The 25,872-nt window shown below is 48.9% G+C and overlaps 1 protein-coding gene across 1 annotated transcript in view; it reads left to right on the top strand.

The window, feature by feature from the left end:
• The window catches only part of LOC139333273 (neural-cadherin), a 111,137-nt gene that overhangs the window by 50,243 nt on the left and 35,022 nt on the right, over positions 1 to 25,872 (top strand). The window contains exons 3-15 of the mRNA XM_070965537.1: positions 1,674 to 1,899; positions 3,575 to 3,779; positions 6,978 to 7,089; positions 7,775 to 8,024; positions 8,399 to 8,541; positions 11,013 to 11,185; positions 11,312 to 11,480; positions 11,555 to 11,725; positions 14,833 to 15,005; positions 17,566 to 17,733; positions 23,788 to 24,037; positions 25,643 to 25,770; positions 25,855 to 25,872. The exon at positions 25,855 to 25,872 is cut by the window's right edge and continues 169 nt beyond it. Coding sequence (XP_070821638.1) covers positions 1,674 to 1,899; positions 3,575 to 3,779; positions 6,978 to 7,089; positions 7,775 to 8,024; positions 8,399 to 8,541; positions 11,013 to 11,185; positions 11,312 to 11,480; positions 11,555 to 11,725; positions 14,833 to 15,005; positions 17,566 to 17,733; positions 23,788 to 24,037; positions 25,643 to 25,770; positions 25,855 to 25,872 — 2,186 coding nt within the window. The remainder of the gene's footprint in view (positions 1 to 1,673; positions 1,900 to 3,574; positions 3,780 to 6,977; positions 7,090 to 7,774; positions 8,025 to 8,398; positions 8,542 to 11,012; positions 11,186 to 11,311; positions 11,481 to 11,554; positions 11,726 to 14,832; positions 15,006 to 17,565; positions 17,734 to 23,787; positions 24,038 to 25,642; positions 25,771 to 25,854) is intronic.

Below are 25,872 nucleotides of genomic sequence, written 5' to 3'. Positions count from 1 at the left end.
ATTCAGGAAGAATAGGAAAGTCTCTGGAGAGGCAGCGAGTGGGAGGGTGGGCGGATGGGCGCCGGTGGCTGTGGATTTTTTATTTTTTCTAATATTTTACAGGAGAAGAGGAGAAGGAAAGAGGAGGAAGGAGTGAGGAGAGATATTTTGAGAGCTAATTTCTAATGCTTTCATATTAAGAGCTTCTAACCTCCCTTTGGCGTAATGTGACTACATGTGTACCGACGAATAATCCAATAATTTACATTAAAATGTTTTTAATATCATGCCAATATGGAAATATATTCAGCCAGTGTGCGTGAGGCCAATTAACAGCTTTAATGTGATTTCAGTCAGTTTGAGGCTCTTAAATTTACAGTTTGTGTGTCAGCAGCAGGACACTGAGTTTGTTCAAAGAAGTGAAATTTCTGTCTGTTATCACTGAAGGAAGACAGAATCTTTATTTTCACCTAATGATGAATTCAAACGAACGAAACACAGGCTGTGTACGATGGAAAATATGCAGTTTATGACGCTAACACTGGCACAATGGTTCAGTGGTTTAACAGCTGCAGCTAGTTAGCTAATGCTAACCTTCTAGAAATCTGCTTTTTAATGTTTCCAGCAGACTTATTTCAAAGCAAAATCTTGTTGAAGGGTTTTAGATAATCGTGACAGGTGTATGTGATCTTCAGACAGGGCCAGGCTAGCTGTTTCCACCTGCTTCCAGTCTTTATGCTAAGCTAAGCTAACCATGCCCTGACTCTCACTGCTCAGAAGGAAGCGTGGATCTGCTCCCCCAACCCTCGTCTGACGTCGTTAGCTTGAGGAGAGTCGTCTGTAGCTAACTCACCCTGCTAGCTAACACAGCTCAGCTGGGGAGGCCACCATTAATGTTTACATCCGGCGCTGTCACGAGCACGAGCCCCCCGTCCATGAGTGGATGCAGTGATGCGGCTGTTAGAGAAGACAGCTGTACAGGTCAGAGGAGGAAATGAACTTGTGTGGTGAACTGTCCCTTTAAACAGACTCTTCAGAGAGACTCAGATGAACTCGTTTCAGAAAAATCCCTCCACAAATAGACGGAGGAGGAGGAGGAGATGATTGACAGGTTGGATGCAGCTGCTGCTGGTTCAGAACCCTCTGGTCAACAGCTGATCCTTCTCCTCCTCTCCTCCATCCTTTTCTCCTCCAAAATCGACTCTTCGGACAGTTTTAACCAGCTCACACTTTCTTTTCACATCCTACAGCTCTGCTTTCAGTGCGGCCGGTTGCTGCTGCATGTGTTCTACTACGTCATGGAGTTCTCTGATAAACTGCAACATTCAATGTTTATAGCATATTGACAGATGATGATGATGATTGTTATGACAGCAGTGTTGGCTGAAGGCTGCTGTAAAAGATACTCGTCTTCATGTTGTTCCTCTGTCTCTGCGTCTGCAGTCTGAATATTTGAAGCTCTGGTCGATTTCACTGAGCGCTCGTTTGTGACTTTGAAATGTGAGAAGCAGCAAAACTCCAGAAGCTGTTCCCTCACGTGATGCTACCGCTTCATGCGACAAGGATCGAGTCACCTGCTCGGTTTGATGAAGATTTGACAAAATTAAAACTCAAACAGGAAACTTCAACAGCTGTTTCAAATGGTATCAGAGGAGTCCCCTTCATTCTTCTTCTCTGACTCGTCCTCCGTCCAGGTGGTGAGGAGTGCTTCGAGGTGGATCGGCGCTCTGGTGAGATCAGGACCACGGGACGACCTCTGGCCCCCAGTAAGGAGTACCTGCTGCGGGTGCAGGCGACAGATGGGCACGGCCGCAAAGGCCCTCCGGCCACCGTGGCCGTCCTGGCCGGCTACCGGCCGCCGCAGTTCACCAGCTCCACCTACAGCCTGAACGTCCCCGAGAACAAAGGCGTCGGCCAGCCGTGAGTCTGAAGACGAGTCCTCGGGGGGGTTATTGGGGGGGTGTTGATGTTTTTAAGATTATGAGAGAATCATTTAATTGTTGGTTGTATGAAAAGAAAAGAAAAACATTTTCTTAAACACACAAAATCCATCACTGTTCAGACAAAGCTGCCAGCTTTAAGCCTGCACGTATACACTTTATCGCTTCCTGTCAGCGCCTTTGAAGTATTTGTATGTGTTTTTGTACATCATGCTCAGTGTGTAGTATATGTACAGACTGTAGTATACGCAGCGTAAGAAGGACAGTATTTTATCTAGTAATGTTATGTATTTTCTGCATAGTACTGATATTTATTTTCATTGTATGTTCACGTTTTGTGCAAAATGACAACAGATACTGCAGAATACTACTTACAGAGCAGATTAATATCATAGTAAAGAAGTGTTTGTAGTGTTACATCCAGTATTTTAAGTAGTAGTTTTCTTCAGCTGGCTTGTTTGTGTTTGTGTCCTCCATATTTACAGAAACATCATTTACATTCCACTGCTTCAAATACTCTGTGTGTGTGTGTGTGTGTGTGTGTGTGTGTGTGTGTGTGTGTGTGTGTGTGTGTGTGTGTGTGTGTGTGTGTGTGTGTGTGTGTGTGTGGCCAGCTCCTTGGCTTTGCATGTCATGTGATGCATGAAAAGATGAGCCCTGTAGAGCGAGACAAAAGAAGAGGGAGGAGGAGGAGGGAGGAGGATGAGGTGGAAGGACGAGGAGCGACAGGGAGGAAGAGAGAAGAAGGGATGAGAGGGAGGCGGAGGAGGAGGAGTGGAGGATGGAGGGATGAGAGGATGAGGAGAAGGACGGGGGGAAGGATGAAGAGGACCCAGATGTATGAGTGTGGCCTCAGGCTGAGAATTTGAAAGTGTGGCAAATTCAAATATTTATTAAAAGCGAGGTCTGGATAAACATGAAGGGGTGTGTGTGTGTGTGTGTGTGTGTGTGTGTGTGTGTGTGTGTGTGTGAGAACCCCTCAGGGCTGCTGGCGCAAAGCACATTGTATTAATATCCAAGTATCCATGCCACCCTGTGAGCTGTGTGTGTGTGTGTGTGTGTGTGTGTGTGTGTGTGTGTGTGTGTGTGTGTGTGTGTGTGTGTGTGTGTGTGTGTGTGTGTGTGTGTGTGTGTGTGTGTGTGTGTGTGTGTGTGTGTGTGTGTGTGTGTGTGTGTTGTAGTCAGATCGATTAAGCAGGTTGTTCTGGTGTGTGGCTCTGGATTAATCCAGGACCAGCTCAGCTTCCTGCTGACCTGTGGTCACGTTCCCGCGCTCGCGTCTGCGCTCTGCTGTCTTTATCCACATGCAGACAAGGGCTTCAGTGTTTGAACTTGACAAATATCCCATCATGCATTTCAGGCCAGCCAGCCGACACGCTGCTGTCAGACATGTTTTAGACATTAAAAGGTTTCAGTTGGTTTCAGTATCGGAGCCACCAGCAAGCTAGCTGAGCGAGGAGCTAGGCTAACAGTTTCCCAGTTTCCCCTTGCCTACAGTATTTGTGCTAAGCTAGGCTAAACATGTCCTAACTGACATCTGTCCTCTCATCTGATTTCAGTCCCTGCTGCTCATTTGTCTGTTGTCTTTGTCTTTATCTTCTAACCTCACTCTCCCTCCGCCTCCTTCCTCCTCCTCTCGGTGCGTCTCCTCGCAGCATCGCCGTGGTTCAGGCCCTCTCCTTCCAGAAGAAGACTCTGTCCTACATGCTGCTGCTGAATCCTGGGAACCTGTTCAGTATCAACCAGGAGAGCGGCGCGCTCAGCCTCACCAGGAGCGTCGACTACGAGAGCGGACACAACGTCCACACCCTGCAGGTCCGCGCCTCCGAGCCCGACACCGGCCTCAGCGGCGTGGTGGAGGTACGAACACACTGCAGTGACACGCACACACACAGCCGGGCTTACCGCCGTCTGTGTTGGGGGGGTGAAGCTCGTTAGCAGAGGGTGTTTGGGAAGAATCAGCCACCTTGGCTGACCGGTGGGGGGTCGCAGGCGTTGACCATGAGTGGTCTTACAGCCCCTCTTCTCTGGATAAACAGAATAAATGCACGCTAACAGCTGGACGACTTGCCGTGCTCATGTCAGAGACGACGACGCTGACCCCCTCGGCCGCTGCCACCGCAGCTCTGATGAAACTCATTAATTCCAAATGAGGGAAAGCGCTGCCGCTGAATCAGGCGCTGTGATGCAACTGTTTCATTACTGTTTATTCTGCGTGTGTGTTCATTATGCATGCGTGAATCTAAACACACGGAGCTGTTTGCCTCGTCTCTCCCAGCGTCCCGTGAAGCTCTCATGATGAAAACGCAGCAGATCAAAGCTGCTCCACCATCACGTCGGATCAGCTCGTGATCAGCACTTTGAGCTCACCACACTTTCTTACACAGTTTGCAACATTATGGATTAACTGAAGGTGCAGCACACACACACACACACACATGCACGCACACACGCACACACACGTAGTGCTAAGTGCAGGAACCTGGCAGCCAAACCTTGACTCCTATTCTTACAGTAAGCTCTTAAGACTTCACACCGCAGATAGCTACATCTGTTCCCATTAACACACATGCTCACACACATGCTCACACACACACACACACACACACACACACACACACACACACACACACACACACTCACACTCCATTATGACCTGCTCTCAGTGTCCAGATGGTTCGCACAGACAGAGAATAGCTGCTAAACTACCAGCGTCCCCCAAAGGCCTCTGCTGCTCTATAAGCTCGGCTGGCTAATACACTGTAAGGGCCCTGCCTGCGCTGCACGTGTGTTCGTACAGTACGTGTGTGTGTGTGTGTGTGTGTGTGTGTGTGTGTGTGTGTGTGTGTGTGTGTGTGTGTGTGTGTGTGTGTGTGTCAGGCAGGTGTGTAGAAAGCAGTGCTAACATCACATCGTGCTGCAGCATCTGCACTTTGTGTTGCCTTCAGCTTTTAGAGACATTTTCAAAGCGTGAACATGAAGCGCGTGTCCCTCGTTACAGCCTCACACTCCGCTGACATCACATCTCGCTAACGCTCCTCTTCTGCCCAGCTGATCCGTCGCTTCTTTGCCCTCGTGAAGCATAAAGACTTGAAAAACAAAAGCCAGGAGTTTGATCGACTTGAGAATTTTCTTTAATCTGCCAACTTCAGAATCACCTGCAGATAATTAGAAATCCGTCGTCTTGACAGATAACAAAATAATTGCTTGCTCTGCAGCACAATTACAAAATTAGACAGACAATTAAAAATAGTTAAAAAAAAACCCAGCTGAACACAGTTTCCAGGCAGTGAGCAGATGGTGCAGGGGTGGTGGAAACAGCAGCAGCTGAATGATTATGATTATTTATTTCTTTAACGCTCAAAGTGTTCGTTTGTGCCCATTCGTTACTTTTGTCAACACTTATTTTGTATTTGATTCATTTTCACTGGCATGATAAAAATGCCATTTAAAACCTTTTCAAATGGACCATCCGTCAGAGGTGCAGTGGGGGTGGAGGTGGAGGACCTGAAGGTCATGTCCAGCTGTTGGAGGTGGAGGAGGAGGAAAACTCGTGAATACTGTTATTCAACCTGCAGATTAGCTCACACACAGTCTCAACAAAGCAAGCTTCTGATACCTCCACTACCTCAGATACTTCTCTGTGAGTCCTGGCACGTTTATATTTGGCCGCTCTGATCGCTGCTTTTATTCACAGCAACAGTACAGACAAGGCTGATTCTCTGTTTCATGCCACTGCTGACATGAGCTAATTGTTCATAAACGCTGCCATGAAAGCAAAGCAAATACAGTTTGATGCATTAGTCTCAGCTGAAGGTCCTCTTACTGGCCAGTTTGAACCAGTTTGATTTGTCAATCTGCTGCTTCCAGAAGGACGAATGAAGCTGATGCTTAACGTCTTCAGATGAAGACTGTGTGACGCAGCTGAAAGCTCCAGGTGATGTCAGTGATTGGACCTTGACAGATGTAGCCAGTATTCATATTATCTGCAGGACAAATGGAGACAAATGTCCACCTGTGGTTTTATTATTGTGTTTCTGTGGGGATGTCCCAGCGCTGCCTCTGGTTCACGAGGTTGGAGGATGAAATGTCATATTTAGACATCAGCAATGATATAAGATGAAGTGTCATGAACAGTAGAGACAGCTGATGAGCGCAGTGCAGAGGAGCTCAGAGCGTGTCTCAGTGAACACGTCCACATTTAGCTGCTGGGTTCAAGTCAAATAATCAACAGTTTTCCATCTGTTTCCAGCTGAAGCCTCTAAATATTCAGCCCGTGTTTGCAGAAGCAGCTGTGCATCTAAATCTTGTCAGCTCGCCCTCCGCTGCCCCGCTGTTATTACTGAACAGGTGGTGTGTCGAAGGTTCAGGGCTGCGTAGGAAATCTGAGCTCAGGTGGTCGGGTCGCTTAAATCAGCCTTTATGGGAATGGAAAATAGGGTTTTGGTTTGAGCTCCAGTGGCTCGGGATAGTGGGTGAAATGGGTTTCTCTCCTCCAGCATTCGTCTTCATAATGTTTGCATGAGTTATTCTGGAAAACAGGAAGTCATAAAGTCTGTCCAGCTGAAGAACCAAAATTTCCAAACCGGCAGATTGTCAGCGAACTTCTGTGGAGCAGCGAGAACGACATCATGGCGTCACATCATCAGTTCATTTCCAGTCTGAGATCAGACCTGAACGACGGTGCGTTTGAAGCACAGAACGAACAGAAAGTGAAAGAAGACTCAGCTCCTCAGCTCGCTGCACTCACGTCACGTCACGTCACGTCACGTCACGTCACGTCACGTCACGTCACGTCACGTCACGTCACGTCACGTCACGTCACGTCACGTCACACAGCCTCCATCACAGCGCGGTCTGGAGGAAAGGAGGGTTTGAGCAACTCTTACAGAAAGTCTGGCTCCATGCGTCGCTAACAAGAATATGTTCAGTCCAGCTGACAGGAAATAATCAGTCCAGGTGTTTTTTCTACCTGTACGTGACCAAAGTAATGCGACTACTGTGATTAACGGGGTGAAATAAACACAACACACTAACAGGAAGACGTTTGTCCTGCAGGTCGTCGTCCACATCACAGACGAGAACGACTGCACACCAGAGTTCCTCCACTCCATCTACACCAGAGACAACGTACCTGAAAGCATCGCACCTGGAACCTCCCTGCTGCAAGGTAACACACACACACACGCAGGGGCTGATGTGTGGAGCTGGTTCTGGTAAACTATCTGCCCTCAGTCTGTGAACGCATCACCTGCACTTCACACCTGTGGGTATATACAGTGTGTGTGTGTGTGTGTGTGTGTGTGTGTGTGTGTGTGTGTGTGTGTGTGTGTGTGTGTGTGTGTGTGTGTGTGTGTGTGTGTGTCTCACTGCCATCTGTCATAGCTGCTGGTGACTGGTTGAGATCAAACAGTCCGACTTCAGCGAGGCTTTGCTCTTATTAGGCAGACAGCCAGCAGCACGCACACACACACACACACACACACACACACACACACACACACACACAAACACACACATTCATACATACATTCAACAGTATACAAACTAATGTATTTATAAAATTCCTCTCTTCCTCTCCTCTCTTTGTCTTCCCTCCTCTTCCTCCTCTCCTCTTCCTCTCCTCTCTTTGTCTTCCCTCCTCTTCCTCCTCTCCTCTTCCTCTTCCTCTCTTTGTCTTCCCTCCTCTTCCTCCTCTCCTCTTCTCTTCCTTCCACGTTTCCCTCACTCCTCCTCTTCACCTCGCTCCTCCTCATTCTCCTCCTCTCACCTGTGTCTTCTTCTCTTCTCTTTTCTCCTGTTCCTTGTTTCCTCTTTCTCTTCCTCCTCTCTCTCTCTCTCCTCCTCCTCCTCAGTTCTGGCCCGGGACTGCGACTCCGGCGTGAACTCAGAACTCTCTTACTTTGTTCACGGCGGCGACTTTGACATCACATCGGGGGGCGTGGTCAGCCCCGCCCGCCGCCTGGACTACGAGCGACCCAATCACGTCTATGAGTTCGTGGTGGTTGCCGTGGACGCGGGAACGCCCCCCCGAACAGGCACCGCCTCCGTCCGCATCCGAGTGGCCAATAGCAACGACGAGGAGCCCGTGTTCTCGCAGAGCGTGTAGGAGCATCATCTCTTTCCTGTTTCTCTGCTTCTCCAGCAGTTTGCTTTTAATGTTTCATCAGCTTTTGTAGTTTTAATGTGTCTTCAGCGGCGTCGCTCTCTCTCTCTCTCTCTGTCTGTCACCGTCTGTGTCTCTCGCCCACAGTCACTCTGCTAATGAAGCTGTTTTTAATTCTATTTTTAATCCCACCGCTCTTCCTCCTCCGTCTGTTTTCACTCCGTCTGACTCCTTCACACATTCTTACTTTATTTCTTCTCCTAAATGTTTTTCTTCTCTCTCCTTTGTTCCTCCTCACCTCCTCCCTTCTCCTTCCCTTTCTTTACTCTTCTTGGTCTCACTCCTGCCCCCCCCCCCCCTTTCTCTCTGTCAGTTATAAGACCTTTCTGAGCGAGGATGCCGGTCCAGACACGCTGGTCGCCATCGTTCACGCCAACGACCCGGACGGAGACGGCGTCTCTTACGCCATCACTGGCGGCAATGAGGACAGCAACTTCCTGCTGGACAACCAGAAGGGTGAGGGACGAGCTTTGATGTGAACACAGTTAAAGGACTGACGTCTCCAAACACTTTGAATCGATCAGTAAGATCTGCTGCTCACTCTCAGAGGAGCTGAGAAGTCCAAATCCTGATTTAGTGTCTCTGACGGTGTGTTTAACGCGTTTTAGACACTAAACAACTGCATGTAAAGTCCAAGCAAGGTGCAGAGAAGGAGCTCAGACTGAAGGAGGTGAAGCCTCATGAGCCGAAGACGTTTGAGCGTTCGCTGATCTGAGTTTCCTCATGAAGGAGAAAAGACTGAGTTCAGTCCATCTGTGAGAGGACGTGATCAGGATCAGCCTCACCTCCGAACCAGACCAACACACGGCTCGCTGTGCATATGTTGTCTGTTAGGTTGCATAAACACACACACACACACACACACACACACACACACACACACACACACACACACACACAGTCGCTGTTACACACATGCACGTACACACAGAGGAAAATGGTCGTTGCTGTGGTAACAAGAATTTGGGGATTGGTAGCTTTTAACAAGGCAGTGAACCCCGTGGAACACACACACACACACACGCATAAATTAAAAAAACATGAATACACACATTTCTAATCACTACAGCTCACAAACACAAACTGTTCTCATCTCCTCAGTGTTTCTGGTCGACACGGTTGAATCGTTTGAAACGCGCGTGTGTGTGTGTGTGTGTGTGTGTGTGTGTGCAGGTCTGTGTGCAGGTGTGTGTGTGTCAGCAGGAGACTTTTTGAAGATAAACTTTATGTTCTGAAGTGTGATGAACAGTCATGTTTGCATGTTTATCTCGTGTGTGTGTGTATGTGTGTGTGTGTGTGTGTGTGTGTGTGTGTGTGTGTGTGTGTGTGTGTGTGTGTGTGTGTTTAAGCCTGTCTTCCTCCTTATCACCCAGCATGCACTGCTCCACTGCTCCGCCACACAGACACACTCACACATGTCCATGTACAGATATAAACATGAACATTTGCACATAAATGATATATTAAGACTCTCTCTCTCTCTCTCTCTCTCTCTCTCTCTCTCTCTCTCTCTCTCACACACACACACACTCGCAGCAGATGGCCTTTGGCTTACTCGGCTCTCCTGCTTTGTCACTTCAAAGCGTCGTGAAGTGTTTTCATGTCGATGCGCTCGCTCCCTCCCAGCCTCCGTGTCTCCATTCATGCTGCTTCCAAAGCTGCTTATTTGTTTGTTTGTTTGTTCTCTGCTCTGTTATGTTAATGTGAACGTGACTGTTAGCGCAGAGAGATGTTTCAGGCCTGGGTAACACGGCGTCTCTGCGGTGAAGACGTGTCCTCGCCGTCACATGTCCACCTGATGCCGTCTCGTTGTCGTTCAGTGAAAATGGCAGAAAATCTTCGGCTCCAGCGTCTCTGATGAGGATTATCTGCTTTTCCTGGTCTGTTAGGACTGAGAACGTGTTGTCTTTCTGTAGGTTTGACCAAATAAGACATTTGAAGACTTTCTCTCAGAGCTTGAGAGAGCTGAGACATTTTACAACCTTAAACCATAAATGATTCATCATTGAACAGAGAGAAGTGATGGTTAATCAATAATGAAGCTCTCGTCTCATGAACATGCAGATTATGTCCTCTTCACGTTGGCCGCAGTTTTGGACATCACGTCTCCAATAACCCATTTATATTTCATGTGTTTCAGGCAGATTGGACAGACAAAAAAATGAAAAAAAACAGTGTAAATGAAGCATTAGAGACTAACTGAAATCTAATTGCTCACACCACCTCATTTACTCTTCTTCTGGTGTTTTTCCTGCTTTGCTCAAACAGCCTCTGGAGCTGAGCTGACCCTGATCTGATGTCCAGGGAAGACAAAGACAGATGCAAGAGACGCTTTGGGTGTAAAAGGAAGCGTGTTGAATCTCATTTGGCTTTTATCCTGATATGAGACACTTGAAGTGTCCAACAAAGACCAGCGCTGTCCACGCGTAGACACCCAGAGCAGGGACAGCAGACTGGCTCTTTTCATTAAACTGACGTGAAAACAAGTGAGAATCAGTCTGCAGGAAAAACTCACAGACTGTTTATTCTGCACTTTGTTACCACGCTGACTTTGAGGGACTCAGCAGCTGCTGGTGTCTTCTTCTGTTGTCCTATTAGCTGAAACATGCTCTGAGCTGAGTCGTCCTCTCCTCCAGAGGAGCCTGTTGACTGTAAACTGAGCTGAGCTGTGTCCTCTGGCAGCAGGAAACAGCTCCTCTGTGCCTGCCAACATGAAAGTAATTTAAAGCAGCGTTCCTCTGAAAATGAACCTGCAGCAGACTCAGAGCTCTTACCTGTTCTGGTGAAGATGCTGCGTCAGGTGTGACTGTGGGTGAGCTGAAGACACAGAGGTGACAGCTGAAGGTGGACTGACGGCCTCCGTCTGCTTCAGAGGAAGTCTTTTTCAGCTCGTCTGACGTTGAAACGTTTGTGACGTTTGTGTTCAGGCATCATCAAGTTGCGGAGGAGTCCGCCCCCCCGGCTCAGAGGGCCGCAGTACGTCCTCAACATCACCGCCACGGACGACAACGCGTCGGGGGGGCCGTACCCACTGAGCGGCTCCGCCCAGGTCATCGTGGGAATCAACGACATCAACAACAACAAGCCGGTCTTCCAGGAGGTGACTGACTCTGATATGTCTGCAGTGAGGACAGGATGTCTTCGTCCCGTCCAGTTTGGTTCAGTTCAGCCTGGATCAGGGACTGATTGATTACATCGGGTCTGATCGTGCTGTTTGTGTTCTCAGTGTCTGAACTACAGTCTGAACGCGGTGGTCCTGGAGAACCAGCCGCCAGGGACGTTCGTCCTGCGCGTCCACGCCAACGACGCCGACATGGGCGTCAATGGAGAGGTCAAATACGGCATCATGCACAGAGACGGAGTGTCGTCCGGGTTTGACATCGACCCCGACACCGGTGAGTTCCGCGCTGCGACCCGAGCGCAAAGGTGATAACTGTCCCCGTGGTAACGTGGTCCCCGTGTTTGTCAGGTGCGATCACCACGACGGCGAGCTTCGACCGGGAGCGTCAGAGGGAGTTCACGCTGTCGGTGACGGCCACGGATCAGGCCGAGGAGCCGCTCATCGGGATCTGCCAGATCACCGTCCTCATCACAGACCAGAACGACAACGACCCCAAGTTTGAAAACAGCCGCTACCAGTGTGAGTACTGCAGAGTACTGCCAGCGTTACTGCGAACTTCACTGCTACTGTCACTATTACTACTACTACTACTACTACTACTACTGCTACTGCTCCTTTCGCTCCTTTTACTAGTACTGTTACTACTTATACAGCTAATACTACTACCACTGTGAGGTAGACTGTTACTACAACTACAAAAAATACTGCCACTACTATTACTTCTACTGCTACTTCTACTGCAGTCACTTCTGCTGCTGTTGTTACTGTGAACAATACTTGATCTGTTCCTGACACTGGTACTGATACTGTTACTACTGATACTATTTCCAGTGCTACTAATACTGCAGCCTCTACTGTTAGTACTGCAGTATAGAACTGCTCCAGAAGCAGTTTCCTGCCCCTGATGCTCAGCGCTGCCTCTCATTGGTCAGTTTTTTTCCTCCTTGTGTGTCTGAAAATGTGAAACATGGCCGCGAGACGTTCAGGGTCAAAGAGGTTTCTTTACCGCTGAAGTCGCCCACGGTAACATCTGCGCTCTCACGCCGTCCTGCTGCTGTACAGCACGACAGCTGCCGTGTGTGTGTGTGCACGTGTGTGTGTGTGTGTGTGTGTGTGTGTGTGTGTGTGTGTGTGTGTGTGTGTTGCAAGGTAAGCCAGAGTTTGGAGGAAACGGGTGAAATATTTGTCATCGTCTATCAATCTGCCTCCTTGTAATCCTGGAAAGCTCTAAAGACTGATGAAACGCTCGCCGCCGCCTCCCACGGGTCCGTGTTTGTTTACTACGTGTGCAAATGTGTGTTTTGATAAGCGTCGTGTCAGAAGTTCTCCTCGTCAGATTAGGAAGCGCACGGGGTGGCTCATTAACTATTTAACAGGCAGATTGAAATGTTTCTGGGACATGAATTCATTTACCGCCGAGTGTGTGTGTGTGTGTGTGTGTGTGTGTGTGCGCGTGTGTGCGTGTGTGTGCGTGTGTGCGTGTGTGCGCGTGTGTGCGCGTGTGTGCGTGTGCGTGTGTGCGTGTGTGTGTGTGTGTGCGTGTGTGCGTGTGTGCGCGTGTGTGCGTGTGCGTGTGTGTGTGTGTGCGTGTGTGTGTGTGTGCGCGTGTGTGAGAGCTGCTCAGCCTGCTTGTTGTTTATCTCATGATCGATATTTTGGATTGTTTTTAAGCCTCGCTCAAGGAGAACTCATTGCATTGACTGTTTTCTGAGTTATTGGTTTTGCTGCTTCCCACAGCGGATCAGCAGGATGATGTTCACGTTCATGTTCACGTTCACGTTCACGTTCACGTTCACGTTCACGTTCACGTCGGCATGAAAAGTGGATCTAAATCGGCTCCACTTCCTGTAGGCTGCACAGCTCTTTGGAAATGTTGTCAAATGATGTGAAGAGAGTTGGTTCGGTCTGTTCGAGGTGTGTCCTGATGCAGATGTGAGCGAATACAACACGATGAAAACACGCTCAGGCGTTTCGTGGTCGTACGCTGTGTGATGCGTTTAAGGGCTGTGGATGGCGTGTGATCCTCCACGTGTTGAAATCACCTTAATAAACAGGAAACAGGAGTTTTCCACCCACTGCATTGACTGTGATAAGCTCAGCAGACCTTCAGTGGATGTGTTCCAGAGCTGGCGTGATGCATTCGGGGTCTGCAATTTGTTTTTCTGAATTATAAATAAAGGTTTTCTTCCTGGATTCAGATCACAGTTGTTCAAGTGTCACTCTGAGGAGAACTCAGCAACATCCGGTATAAATAGACTTCACATCATTACTGTGTTTATCCGTCAGGCTCTGCTGAGCGTCTCTGCTCAGATGCTGTGTTTTAATGACGAAAGGCTCGAATCTGTAACAGAATGAACAGATTTAATCAAACCAGGTTTAACGCTTGGTGTTAGTTTGACTTTGGACAACTGATCAGCTGTAACCTCTGCACCTTTTGTGGTCGTTTGGTCAGCTTAACCACGTTAGCAGGACAGAGATTAAAAACTGATGTTGCTACTCAACATAATTACAGAAGAAAGGAAGCGCAGCGAGCCCCCCCCCCCCGTCCTGTTTGGAGGAGGAAACCTTAGAGGCTGATGAATCCTGGCTTTGCTCTTCATCGTTGTTTTGCTCGTTCTCAGTGGCGTTCGAGTCAGCAGCATCTGACGTGATTTTTCAGTTGAAATGAATCCAATGAGACCCACAAATGTCAAAAGGACATTATTACTGACATAATGCTTGAAGTGCAGTATACAGAGGGAAGACCTCCCCTCTGCTGCTGGTTTGTTGTCTGATCAGCACCGACGCTCGTCGCAGTCAGCAGGATTGGAGGTTATATTCATGCATTTAAAAATGAGACCCAGAAATGACAAAATGAGGTGACACGCTGCTGACACGACGCAGCGCTGCGCTCACATTATTATAATATCTGCTTACCATCACAGAACAGCGTTTCACATCACGCTCAGTCCGTTTTAAGAAAGGCAGCGAGCGCGCTTCACACGGCTGCTGCATGTGGACGTCATGGAGGTGAGACGGACGCTGAACGATGCTGGAGTAAAAAACAATCAACAAAAATACGTATTTATAAAAAGATATGAAAAAACTTTCAACCTGGCTGTTTAGAAACACCAGCGTTTGCTGTAGCCATATTATCATTAGTATTGATATATTAGCAGCAGCTAATAATGCTAATAATTAATACTATTATTGTCATTGCTACTACTACTGCTACTGTAGTACTACTGCAGTAGTAGAAATACTAGCAGTGGTACTGTAGCTGCAGCAGTGATTAACATTAGCAGTAGTCAAAGTAACAGTAGTATTTCCAGTAATACTAGTACCAGAAGAAGTAGTCATGCTACAAGTCACAACAACAGCTTAAGCAGTAGTATTATTAGTAATACTACTGGTGGCAGTACAAGTTGTACCAGTAGTGACACTAGCAATATAAATAGTAGTTATATAACACAAAAGTAATAACTGTAGTGATAGTACTTGTAGTAGTATTAATAGTAGTAGTACATTAAGCAGTAGTAGCAGTGGCAGTAGTAGTACATTAAGCAGTAGTAGCAGTGGCAGTAGTAGTACATTAAGCAGTAGTAGCAGTAGTATTTCACGGTGTGAATGATCTCATCTCCTCTCAGACTTCCTGCGGGAGGACACGCCGGTTGGGACCAGTTTCCTGCGAGCGGCGGCACACGATGACGACCAGGGAAGCAACTCGGCCATCACCTACTCCCTGTCCAATCAGAAGCCAGCTTACCTGCACATCAACCCCAGCACTGGCTGGATTTACGTCAACTACCCCATCTCACAGGTGAGAGATGCACACGGCGTTACTGCACGTTTTCTGGCTCCATTGCTTCTTTCTGAAATGGTCTGAAACTCAACGGTGGTGCTCACAAAGACAGAAGCACATGCAAACACACGAACACGCGTGTAATAAATTCATGTCTGAATCAGTTCTTCTGCTGCTCCCCTGATAAAAAAATAAAATCTGTGTGCATAAATATACATGGAGGCAGAGCTGTGCTGTTAAATAACAGCTAACATGTTCGCTACGCATCCCCTGAGGGAGCGCGCGCGTGTGTGTGTGTGTGTGTGTGTGTGTGTGTGTGTGTGTGTGTGTGTGTGTGTGTGTGTGTGTGTGTGTGTGTGTGTGTGTGTGTGTGTGTGTGTGTGCATACCCACCCAGCCGTGCTCTGCTTGCCAGTAGCTCGTCTGTAGCTCGTCTGTAGCCCGCCTGTAGCCCGTTTGTAGCCCGTCTGTAGCTCGCCTGTAGCCCGCCTGTAGCCCGTTTGTAGCCCGTCTGTAGCCCGCCTGTAGCTTGTCTGTAGCTCGTCTGTAGCCCGCCTGTAGCTCGCCTGTAGCTCGCCTGTAGCCCGCCTGTAGCCCGTTTGTAGCCCGCCTGTAGCTTGTCTGTAGCTCGTCTGTAGCCCGTCTGTAGCTCGCCTGTAGCCCGCCTGTAGCTCGTCTGTAGCTCGCCTGTAGCTCGCCTGTAGCCCGTCTGTAGCCCGTCTGTAGCTCGTCTGTAGCTCGCCTGTAGCTCGTCTGTAGCTCGCCTGTAGCCCGCCTGTAGCTCGTCTGTAGCTCGCCTGTAGCCCGTCTGTAGCCCGTCTGTAGCTCGCCTGTAGCTCGCCTGTAGCCCGTCTGTAGCCCGTCTGTAGCTCGTCTGTAGCTCGCCTGTAGCTCGTCTGTAGCTCGCCTGTAGCCCGCCTGTAGCTCGTCTGTAGCTCGCCTGTAGCCCGTCTGTAGCCCGTCTGTAGCTCGTCTGTAGCTCGCCTGTAGCTCGCCTGTAGCCCGCCTGTAGCTCGTCTGTAGCTCGCCTGTAGCCCGTCTGTAGCCCGTCTGTAGCTCGCCTGTAGCCCGTCTGTAGCTCGTCGCGCTCTCGCCGCTCTGAGCGTCTTCGTGCTGTCGGTCTTTTCCCTGAAGTCTGTCCCGCGCTGCCTCGTCGTGTGTTTACACGCCGTGACACAAGTGATGCTGTTCTCAGAGAGATTCAGAAGAAACAGATACCTGTAACGTTCAGTCATATGGGGGGGGGGGGGGGGGTAAAGAGCTGCAGAATGAATGGATGAAGACGTGTGAACAGGCTCTTTACATGAAACTTTAACGTGGAGCTTCTCCCATCTGAAGGGCTGATGGAGCTGAAGAACAGGCTGATGAGCTGCTGATGGTTTGCATTCGGTTCATTAAACGTGTTGCTCTGCTTTAAGAATTCATGTTTGATCCAACTGCAGTCACGGCTGCTGGTTTGGACCCGTTTCCTCTCGGTCGCTCTCTCTTTCCTCAGACTACAGGAAGCTGCTCTTTGTCTTCCTGGACTGAACTCTGCTGCTTTCTTCACATTTGGGCTGCTGTGTGTTTACAGTCCAGAGAGCCATCAGCATCTTTTCCACCTCTGTGTTTAGTCTCTGCACCTGATTCAGCTGATGAAGGTTTTTGGCTTGAAGCGTAGAAATAAAGTAGAACTCACAAAATGAAGTAAGTTTTCCAAACTGAACTGAACTGAACCAAAACTAACAGTTTATTTAATTTAGTTGGATTTTTTGGTCAGATTCAACTTTTGAATTAAGGTGGAAACACACACAAATGACATGAATCATTATAAATGTGCAGTAAAGTGAACTGTGCACCTGTTCACACAAACACAGTACAAGTACACAAAGTCATGAGCACGAACACAGAGATGCTCCTCACGTGTACATGTACTCACTGTCGGGGTCACGCGTTGTCAGGGTCACAGGGTCACAGAGTGTCGGGGTCACGCGTTGTCAGGGTCACAGGGTGTCGGGGTCACAGGGTGTCAGGGTCACGGGGTCACAGGATGGAGGTTGTTTCCAGCGACAGCAGCGGTGTTGTTGTTTCCGCTGTGAGGAGGATGAAGGTGGCGTCAAAGCGACAGTCGTCTTAAATGTTTAAAGATTGTCATCGTTTGAGTCAAAGTGAGTGAAGTGAATCCGTCTTGAAGTCGGCAGTTAAACAAATATGAATGACGCCGACTGTTCTTCTTCTTCTGTGGCTGTCATCTCCTCTGTTCTTCTTCTCTGCCTCTCACTGCCACTGATCTTTTAAACGACACTTGAGTCAATAATTCAGCAAAGGCGGATTTGCCCCCCCCCTCCTTTTTTATTCACTTTTATGAACAAACTGAGATCAACAGTCTCACTGTCTTTTCTCCACTTTCATATTTCCTCATTGAACACGTGTTCATTGTCTTTCCTCGGCCGTGGAACCGCCTGATCAGTAAACGTTTGATCAGAGTTGGATCATTTGAGCGTCTTCTCTCCTGAATCTCAGCTGCTGACCTTTGACCTGAACCAGCTCACCAGCGGACGTTTCCTTTATTTGTTAAAAGCTGTTTTTGCTCCCCGCAGACGTCCAGGATCAACCAGCAGATCGTGGCGTCGGATGGAGGGAACCGCAGCAGCTCCGTGGAGCTCACCGTCATCATCACCAACGTCCACAACCAGCCGCCACACTGGGAGCAGCCCGAGTACTGGGTCACCGTGCCGGAAAACACCGTACGAGACGCCAAGATCGTGGTGAGTAAGGACGCGGCAGAATCAGACCACGAGTCAAATGTCCAGTGAATTTTAAACCTGTAAGAAACACAGCACACTCATTCATAGTCCTTCATCGATTCACCCATTTTTCAAGCCAAATGCTTGTCTGGCTTCTCACGTGCTGATGTTTATCTTCAGGAAGCTGAAACTCCTCCTCCTCACTTTCACTTCCTCTCAGATCTGAAGAGGACAAATGTGACATGAGCGAGAGAGGAAGGAGACGTGGGAGAGAGAGGAACATTTCAACCTCCTGCAGGAGGAGCAGGTCCTCGTTCGTTTCCAGCCTCCTTCACATCTGTGCCGAGCGCCCTGAGGAGGCTGGAAACGCTCCTCTTCATCACCCCTCTCTCCTCCTCCTCCTCCTCTCTCAGCGTCAGCACGTTTAGCCGAGCGCTTCCAAACATTTTCTGCCGAGCAAACAACAAACCCGCCCCGAGTGTGTCTCACCTGACTCGCTCTGACCAGCACACACACACACACACACACGCAGGCACGCACGCACGTTTTCTGTATACCTCCGGTGGTTTCTTCTCTTTTGATCCCTCCATCCTAATTTGCTCTCTTTTCCTAAGCCGCTGGTTGAGAAGGTGGAGGAGTTTTTACCCTCCAGCTGCTCGATTTCATGGAGGTTAGTCAGTTTTCAAACAGTTGTAGGGCGTGTGTGTGTGTGTGTGTGTGTGTGTGTGTGTGTGTGTGTGTGTGTGTGTGTGTGTGTGTGTGCGCGCGCGCGCGCGTGTGCGTGCGTGTGTGTGCGTGTGTGTAATCCTGTGTAAGCCTGTGTGTGTTGGAGTGTGTACCTGTGCTGTATTTAATCTTTCCTCCTACTTTTCGACCCCTCTTCATCACTGAAAAGGCTGATGTTAATGATGATGGTGATGGTGGTGGTGGTGGTGGTGGTGATCGGAGGTTGTCCCGCCCACAGCTCCATCTGTCAGAGATGATTGACAGGTGAGAGAGATAATTACACCTGCTGTCGGAGCACCACAACGGACTCTCATCACCTCGAAAACAGAAGCTTAATTACTGTGTTTAACCTGACAGAGATGGAGGGAGGAGAGGAGACGGGGGGGCGGAGGAGAGGAGATGTTTCAGTTTACCAACCTGAGTGTCATCAGTGAAAACCACAGTGATGATAATCAATGCGTGGATTCATCCGCTGCTGAAAATAGTCCCGACAATGCTCTGTTTCCTTCTGATTGTCTGATGAAAGCAGCTGTTTTTAAAAGCAGCTGTTTGAGGAAATCGCTTAAGCTTTTTTAAGTAAAAGTAAATACCTGTGAGGTGTTTAGAGATTTACGTCTTCAGCAGGAACCAATGGGCTCGAAGCCGAGAGCCACAGACAGGAAGTCACACGTCTGCGTGTTGGATTCAGTGACACAAGAAGAACGGCGAAGCTGTTCCTTCAGTCGAAGCACACCTGTATCTCCTACAGGTGTCTTAACTAAATGTGTTATGTCGTCTCTCCAAATCTTCATCAGGTTTAGTTTTGAGCGTCTTCCTCTTCCTCTTCGTCATCTTCATTTATTTCTCTTCAGTTTAATAGAGATTTAGAAATGAGTATCATCCTCATCACACCCGTCGTGCTGGAAACATATCTGATAACGTAGATTAACATGCCACACGTGTCACACGCTGACAGCACAGGAAGATCAATCAAAAGGCTGAGGTTTCTCCTCTTCCTCCTCCTCCTCCTCCTCCTTCTTCCTCTCTTCCACTGTGTTAATTGCACTGAGGAGGAACTGTTGTTTTAAATTTAGCAGCGTTAATAAGGTTTGTTAATTACATTGTTAACGAGATAGATGAGACACTGCAGAGGTGGGAGCTGCTGTGTGTATGTGTGTGTGTGTGTGTGTGTGTGTGTGTGTGTGTGTGTGTGTGTGTGTGTGTGTGTGTGTGTGTGTGTGTGTGTGTGAGATGTTATAATAGGCTCATCATCATCTGACTCTTTGCTTCCTCTTCCTGTCGATGTTCTCTGCTGCTGACGGTCTCTGATTGTTCGATGAGGCAGAAATTTGATCCCGTTCAGTTTTTATCGTTTGTTAATTTTTGAGAAAATAGAGAAACAAAGTGCGTTAGTGGCTTTTATAACAGCAGTGAAAGCCCGTTAGCCTGTCAGAGCGTCCTTACCTCAGAGGACAGGCTGTGTCAGGCACTGCCTGTGCTGCCTCCTCAGTGACACTTTGACCTCCTCTGTTGTCTTGAAGGTGTTCCTGAAGCTTGTTGTCGAGGTACAAATGAAACCCTGAATATATGGCGTCCGTACCATCCAAGCAGCTCAACAGTGTCACGACAACGTTCTGTCCAGATTCATCAGAAAGGTTTCAAAAGGAAAAACCGTGCGTTTGTTTTGTTATGTTTAAGGCTCATCTACTTCGTGACGAGACTGACTTTTGTTCCAGTTTGCTTTGAGCTCGAGAAGTGACCTCAAAGAGAGCAAATTCTGGCTCCTGCTGCGTTTTTATGGGACGCAGTCACACAAGTTCCACTTTGTTCGTCACCCAAAGCATCTCAAACACTAACCTAACCTGTGTGCGACAGTCAGTCACTTTCTCTACTTGAAATTAGTCAAATTTACACACTCTGCAAATCAAGCTCATCAGTTTCAGTATGTAAACCCACTGCACTTGTGTTCGACCTTAACGAACCCCCTCAGCCACTGCTCTCTGTGCGAGTTTGACGCCGGCAGGGTGATCTGTATTCCTGCTGCTGAGCCGCACTCAGCACCGGCCGACACCAGCTGAGAGCGATCTGCTGCCATATCTCCGCGGGCGTTAATCTGTGTGGGAGAAGATGGCAGACACTGATCAGCTTAGCTTCAGCACGCTGCACTGATGTCTAATGAGATGATTTCTCATTAGTGCTGATTCCATACGCTCCGCTGCTCGGCCTGCTGGGAGGCAGAGCCGCGCTCAGCTTCCTGAAGAGGACCGGCGAGTCCTGACGTGACTCCTCACCTGGAAACTGGAGCCTCTTTCTCCAGTTTAGGATTACAATTTGAACAAATGACACAGTCGGCATATATCAGCTTTTATAAACAATAAAGTCAGCAGCTGGGGTCATATTAAGGTCATGTGTCCAAAAATTTCATCATTTAGTTTGAACTTGATCCATGTGGAAGGCCGCCATTATGCAGGCAGCTGTGGAGGCAACCCGAGAACCTGCTTCACCTGTAGTGAAGGAGGCCATCAAGCTGAAGAAGAAGACCATCAAGCTGAAGAAGAAGACCATCAAGCTGAAGAAGAAGACCCTCCAGGCTTGGTTGGTGCAGGTGTGGGAGGAGCTTGGGGAGGCTGTGGAGGGGGACCTTTGGGGGCCTCAGTGAGGTTAGAGGACTCATGGGGGGGACAGCAGGACTCTGCTCCGGCTGTGTTGACCCGGGGAGGAGAACTGCTGACCCTCGCTGGGGGATGTTGTTGAACGACAGAAAGCACTTTGAGGAGCTCCTGAACTCGTCCTCAGCGGACGAGGCTGCAGCTCGTATCCCTGTCAGAGGTCTCCGAGGTGGTTAATGGATACCAGCAGAAAGGCTGATGGACGGACGGATGTCTTTGTATTCCTTCGTGTTTGTCCTCCTAACATGGCAAGTGGCTGCTACAGACGTGAGAGGGAGGGGCGTTCGAGCCGCTCCGGTCACTGGGAGAGAGAGGGCTGAGAGGGTTTTGGTGTTTGAAGTGTCGAACAGGGTTTCTCACTCAGCGGAGTTTGTCTTCTCGTGTAGCCATGCTAACAGGGCCCTCTGCCTCCAGTGTTTGTGACGAGCTAGGCTAACGTGTCCCGTCTGGACTGGACGCACACACGTCCTGTGAGAGTGTTGTGTGGTGATGGTGAAGTGGTTAATGCTTTTTCTGTGCTCAGAGGCCATTTTCACTCTGTGGAGGTCAGGCTCACTCACGATCAATCACTCGTCAATCAGTCACTGTGACCCCGTGTCCAGCTGATCATACAGATATGAGACATGGACTGCAAGTCCGAGTGCACACACACACACACACACACACACACACACACACACACACAGGTCAGCTCAAACTGAAGCCAGGAGAATAGCTTAAAAGCTGTTCTGCTGGTGGACGCACTGGTCAGGACATCACACACACACACACACACACACACACACACAAACTGATCCAAACACATATTTTTGAGTGAACTCACACAAAGAACACATCAACAAAGTCGAGGATGAAACCTTTTTAGGTGGCAGAAAGCTCGCTCCTCGCCTGCTTCGTGTCCATAGAAGGGCCGGGCCGCGGCGCTGCCCTGAAACGGTGCATTCTTTGTAGTGCAGCTGTGTATCTTACGCTGTCATCGTTTTGGAGAGCGTCATGCTTTATGGACCAGGGAGACGTGGAAGCCGCTTAACCGTTACGATGATGAACGGCCTCGCTGTCGACGGCGCGCAGCTGTGTGACGCCGTCCTCTCGTTTGGCCCGAGCCTTTGACAGATTGCTGTGAGATGTGGGAGTTATTGTTTCAGAAATGCAGATAAAATCTGGTTTGTGGGATTAAAGATCTAAACTTGAAGCCCAGGAGGAGCTGAGTCATCCGGTGGATGAGGCAGACTTGGAGAGGTGTGCCTGTGAGAAGCATTCCTGTGTTCTCACTGGGCTTTTAGTTCAGACTGCAGTGCCGATTAGGTTCACACACTAATGTGAAATGTCCAGTGTCAGATTACATGTGGCGACATTCTGCAGCTCCGCCATGAAGCTCAATATCAGCTGCAACAAGCGTTTTTTATCACTAGATTAGGACCTGAAACTCCTCAGGATCGAACCTGATTCTACAACAGCTGTGTGCTGTTGAGTTCTGTGAATATCTGCTCATTGTGAATCTGATGCAGCAACACGTTTCAAACACTGGGATAGATGTGGAACGCTCCGAAAACACCTGTCCTGAACTCAGAACATGTGGTTATCCAACCTGGACCTTCATCAGGACCACAAAAAGACAGAGAGGAGAGGCCCATAAACTGAACAACACTGTCGTCTCTCACACTGCAGGAATGTCTGAGACACTCAGGAGGACTTTCAACAAACACCACATCCCTGTTCACGTCAAGCCCAAACACCCTGAGGCAGGAGCTTGTCCACCCCGAGGACAAAACACCGAGACGCAAGCAGAGCGATGTAGTGTGTGCGGTGCGATGCAGCGAGGAATGCATGGCACAGCACAGGAGAGCCAACGCCTCCGGTCAAGACTCAGCAGTCCACCTGCGTCTCAAGGACGAGGGACGTTCATCTGAGGACAACAATGTACACGTTTTGGCCAGGGAAGACAGACGGTCTGAAGGAGTGAAAGACGCCGTCCGTGTCAAACTGGAAAGACCACCACTGAGCAGAGGGGGTGGTCGAAGACACCACTTATCAGCCACTTCCACTCAGGTCACCCCGTTGAGTCACATGACGGGCAGGCCATTCTCTGATTGAGCCATCAACACCGACTCGCATGATCCTGCAAGAGGACACATGCCGGGGACTCCCAGTCAGTCAGACCTGAACAAGCCTTTTGGATGAGATACCAGAAGGACGTCCAGCTGCCCTCGGACGCACGACCTGGACGATTGAGATTCATCTTCTGTCTCTTCTCCATCTTGACTTTTATCTGTGCACGTGTGATGCGGCGTGTGCACGTGTGCACGTGTTGTGATGTGTTTCCAGCAGTCAGGTTGACCTCAGAAGGACTTTAAATGGGTCTTCACCTCGTAACAGACATATATTTGAATATTTTCCTCAGTTTCCCACAGAGATCATTTACGTTGTGTTTTATGTTTTTATGGTTTATTATGTCTGACTGTCCTGTGACCGCACAGGAGCAGGAAGGGGGAATGAGGTGTGTCCATATAAGTCGCCGTGTAATCTCATTGGCCGGGCTGCCCTGCTGTCTCCAGATGAGCGTGACTCCAGTTTATCCCTCCGTGTCATTTCCTGTCTCTCTGCTCGCTGAATCGATCCTTCACAAACAGTTCAGAGGAACGCTGTGAAGCTCAGACGCAGTCGTTTACCTGACCTCCGCCGTCTTCTTCTCCCCCTTCAGACCATCAAGGCGACGTCTCCGCTCGGCGACCCCCGGGTGACCTACAACCTGGAGGAGGGTCAGGTGCCGGAGACCAACATGCCGGTGCGGTTCTACGTCAAGCCGAACCGGGCGGACAGCTCGGCGTCCATCCTGGTGGCCGAGAACCTCGACTACGAGACAACGCGCTTCTTCGCGCTCAGAGTTCGAGTCCAGAACGTCGCCGCCGTGCCGCTGGCGTCCTTCACTACCGTCTACGTCAACGTGACAGGTGAGACGAGGGAGGGGGTGTGTGTGTGTGTGTGCTCGTCTTCGATCGTGATGCGGCCTGTAGGACACAGTGGACACGTACGTACAGTGTTATTAGTCATGTATGGGAGCTGGGATGGGCCAATCCTGGAAACCTGTGATAAAAGTTTTGTGGAGCACAGACGCTCAGTCAGTCTTTTACTCCTTTACTAAGAATGATAAAGAATTTGAGATTGTGGCCGGTCAAAGGTAAGTTGCACCTGACTTCCTGGCTCAGTGACATCATTTCCTGGTGGTTAGACATCAAAAACGTTCTCTTTTTCCCTCTTTTCAATGTTCATGCAGCGTTTTAAGATGGTTGCCACACTGATGGCCTTGTAGTCGCACCAGATAAATGGAAATTAAACCGAAATAAGATTATTTTATCACATTTTGTACTTGAGCTGAACTGTATTTGAGTTTTACGCTGATTGTTTGCAGTTCATCAAAGTTTCCAAGAGCAAACCCATGGACGGAGGCGGTTTGATTGAGATTAATTGACTTTGGAAATAAATGCTGGCGTGACCGAAACATAAAGACGGTTTTGGGATGACACGTGATGTTCGTTGTCCGGTTAGCGGTTAGAATAGAAGTGACTTTATGATGCACGCAGAGCTGCTTCTCTCTGCTTTGCGGTAATATCTCGTGGTGATATTGTGAAGTTAAATCATCTGCGTACTTAGAAGGCGTCTGGATGTTTTCTCTTCGTGTCATCGCTCAGAGGAACAGCAGACAGTAGTAATAACACAGGTCGTCTATGATTAAAAACCAGGCCGCTCGATTTCTTCTTTCCTCCTTTGACTTCTTAAAGAATTATCAGCACATTTTCTGCCGTAAAGAGTTCAGCTCTGACCAGCGGAGGGAAAGAAGCCATCAGGGAACGACTGGAACTCTGTAATGAGCGACGCTGCTGGAGGAGGACGAAGAGAGCGATGAAGAAAGGCAGCAGCGGCCGGTGGCGTGAGCGCCGCGCCGCCTCATTGTGACAGTGACTCATTTCCCAATCAGCGCCTGTAGGCGGGAGGAGAGAAGGAAACACTTCCTGACTTTGATTGGCTTTGAACAAACCCACATCGGACGCTCTAATTGGCTTAGCAGAGCTTGAAAGTGAGCTGACAAGCTGCTTCACGCCGTTTGGAGGATAATTCCTCACTAATAACTCAGTTTTCATGAGCGAGGGGGGACACAGTCCAGCTTGACTTGTGATGGACGTCTGCTGTCTGAGACCACAGACCTTTTGTCTCTTTGCCTGCTGCAGCTCTTCGTCACTTCTTCATCCGCTTTATTGTTGGAAATGTTGCAGAACCCACAAACTTTTCTGTCTTTCTTTGCTTTTCTTCTCCTTCTATCTGCTTTCTTTCTGGCTTTTCATCCCTTCTCTGCTTCGTTTTGTCTTTCTTGCTTGCCTTCCCGTCTTTCTTCCCTTTTCTCTGTAATTCTTAATCCAATTTAATCAGTTTTCATGGACATGACAGACTGTCTGTGTTCTTCTGCCAGATCCTGCAACAACAAAACAAAGACAGATAAATTTAGAAAAAGAAACATGTTTTTCATCGCTGCTCTTTCTTTCCTTTCATTCTGTCACCAGACGTGAACGACAACGTTCCTTTTTTCCTGTCGTCCACCTACGAGGCCACCGTGCCTGAAGGAGCAGAGATCGGCACGTCGGTGGCTCAGGTGTCGGCCACAGACCTGGACTCCGGTCTGCACGGGATGGTGAGGAACGCCACGCGCTGACTGTCTGATGACTTCCTCCTCCTCTTCTTCTTCTACTTGAGCTTCTTCCTCCTTCTTCTTCAGATCCACTATGTGATCCTG

This window comes from Chaetodon trifascialis, chromosome 7 (assembly GCF_039877785.1).
Source record: "Chaetodon trifascialis isolate fChaTrf1 chromosome 7, fChaTrf1.hap1, whole genome shotgun sequence".
Taxonomy (NCBI): Eukaryota; Metazoa; Chordata; class Actinopteri; order Chaetodontiformes; family Chaetodontidae; genus Chaetodon; species Chaetodon trifascialis.
Note: the sequence above shows the minus strand (reverse complement) of the source record. Positions and strands in the feature narration are given on the sequence as shown.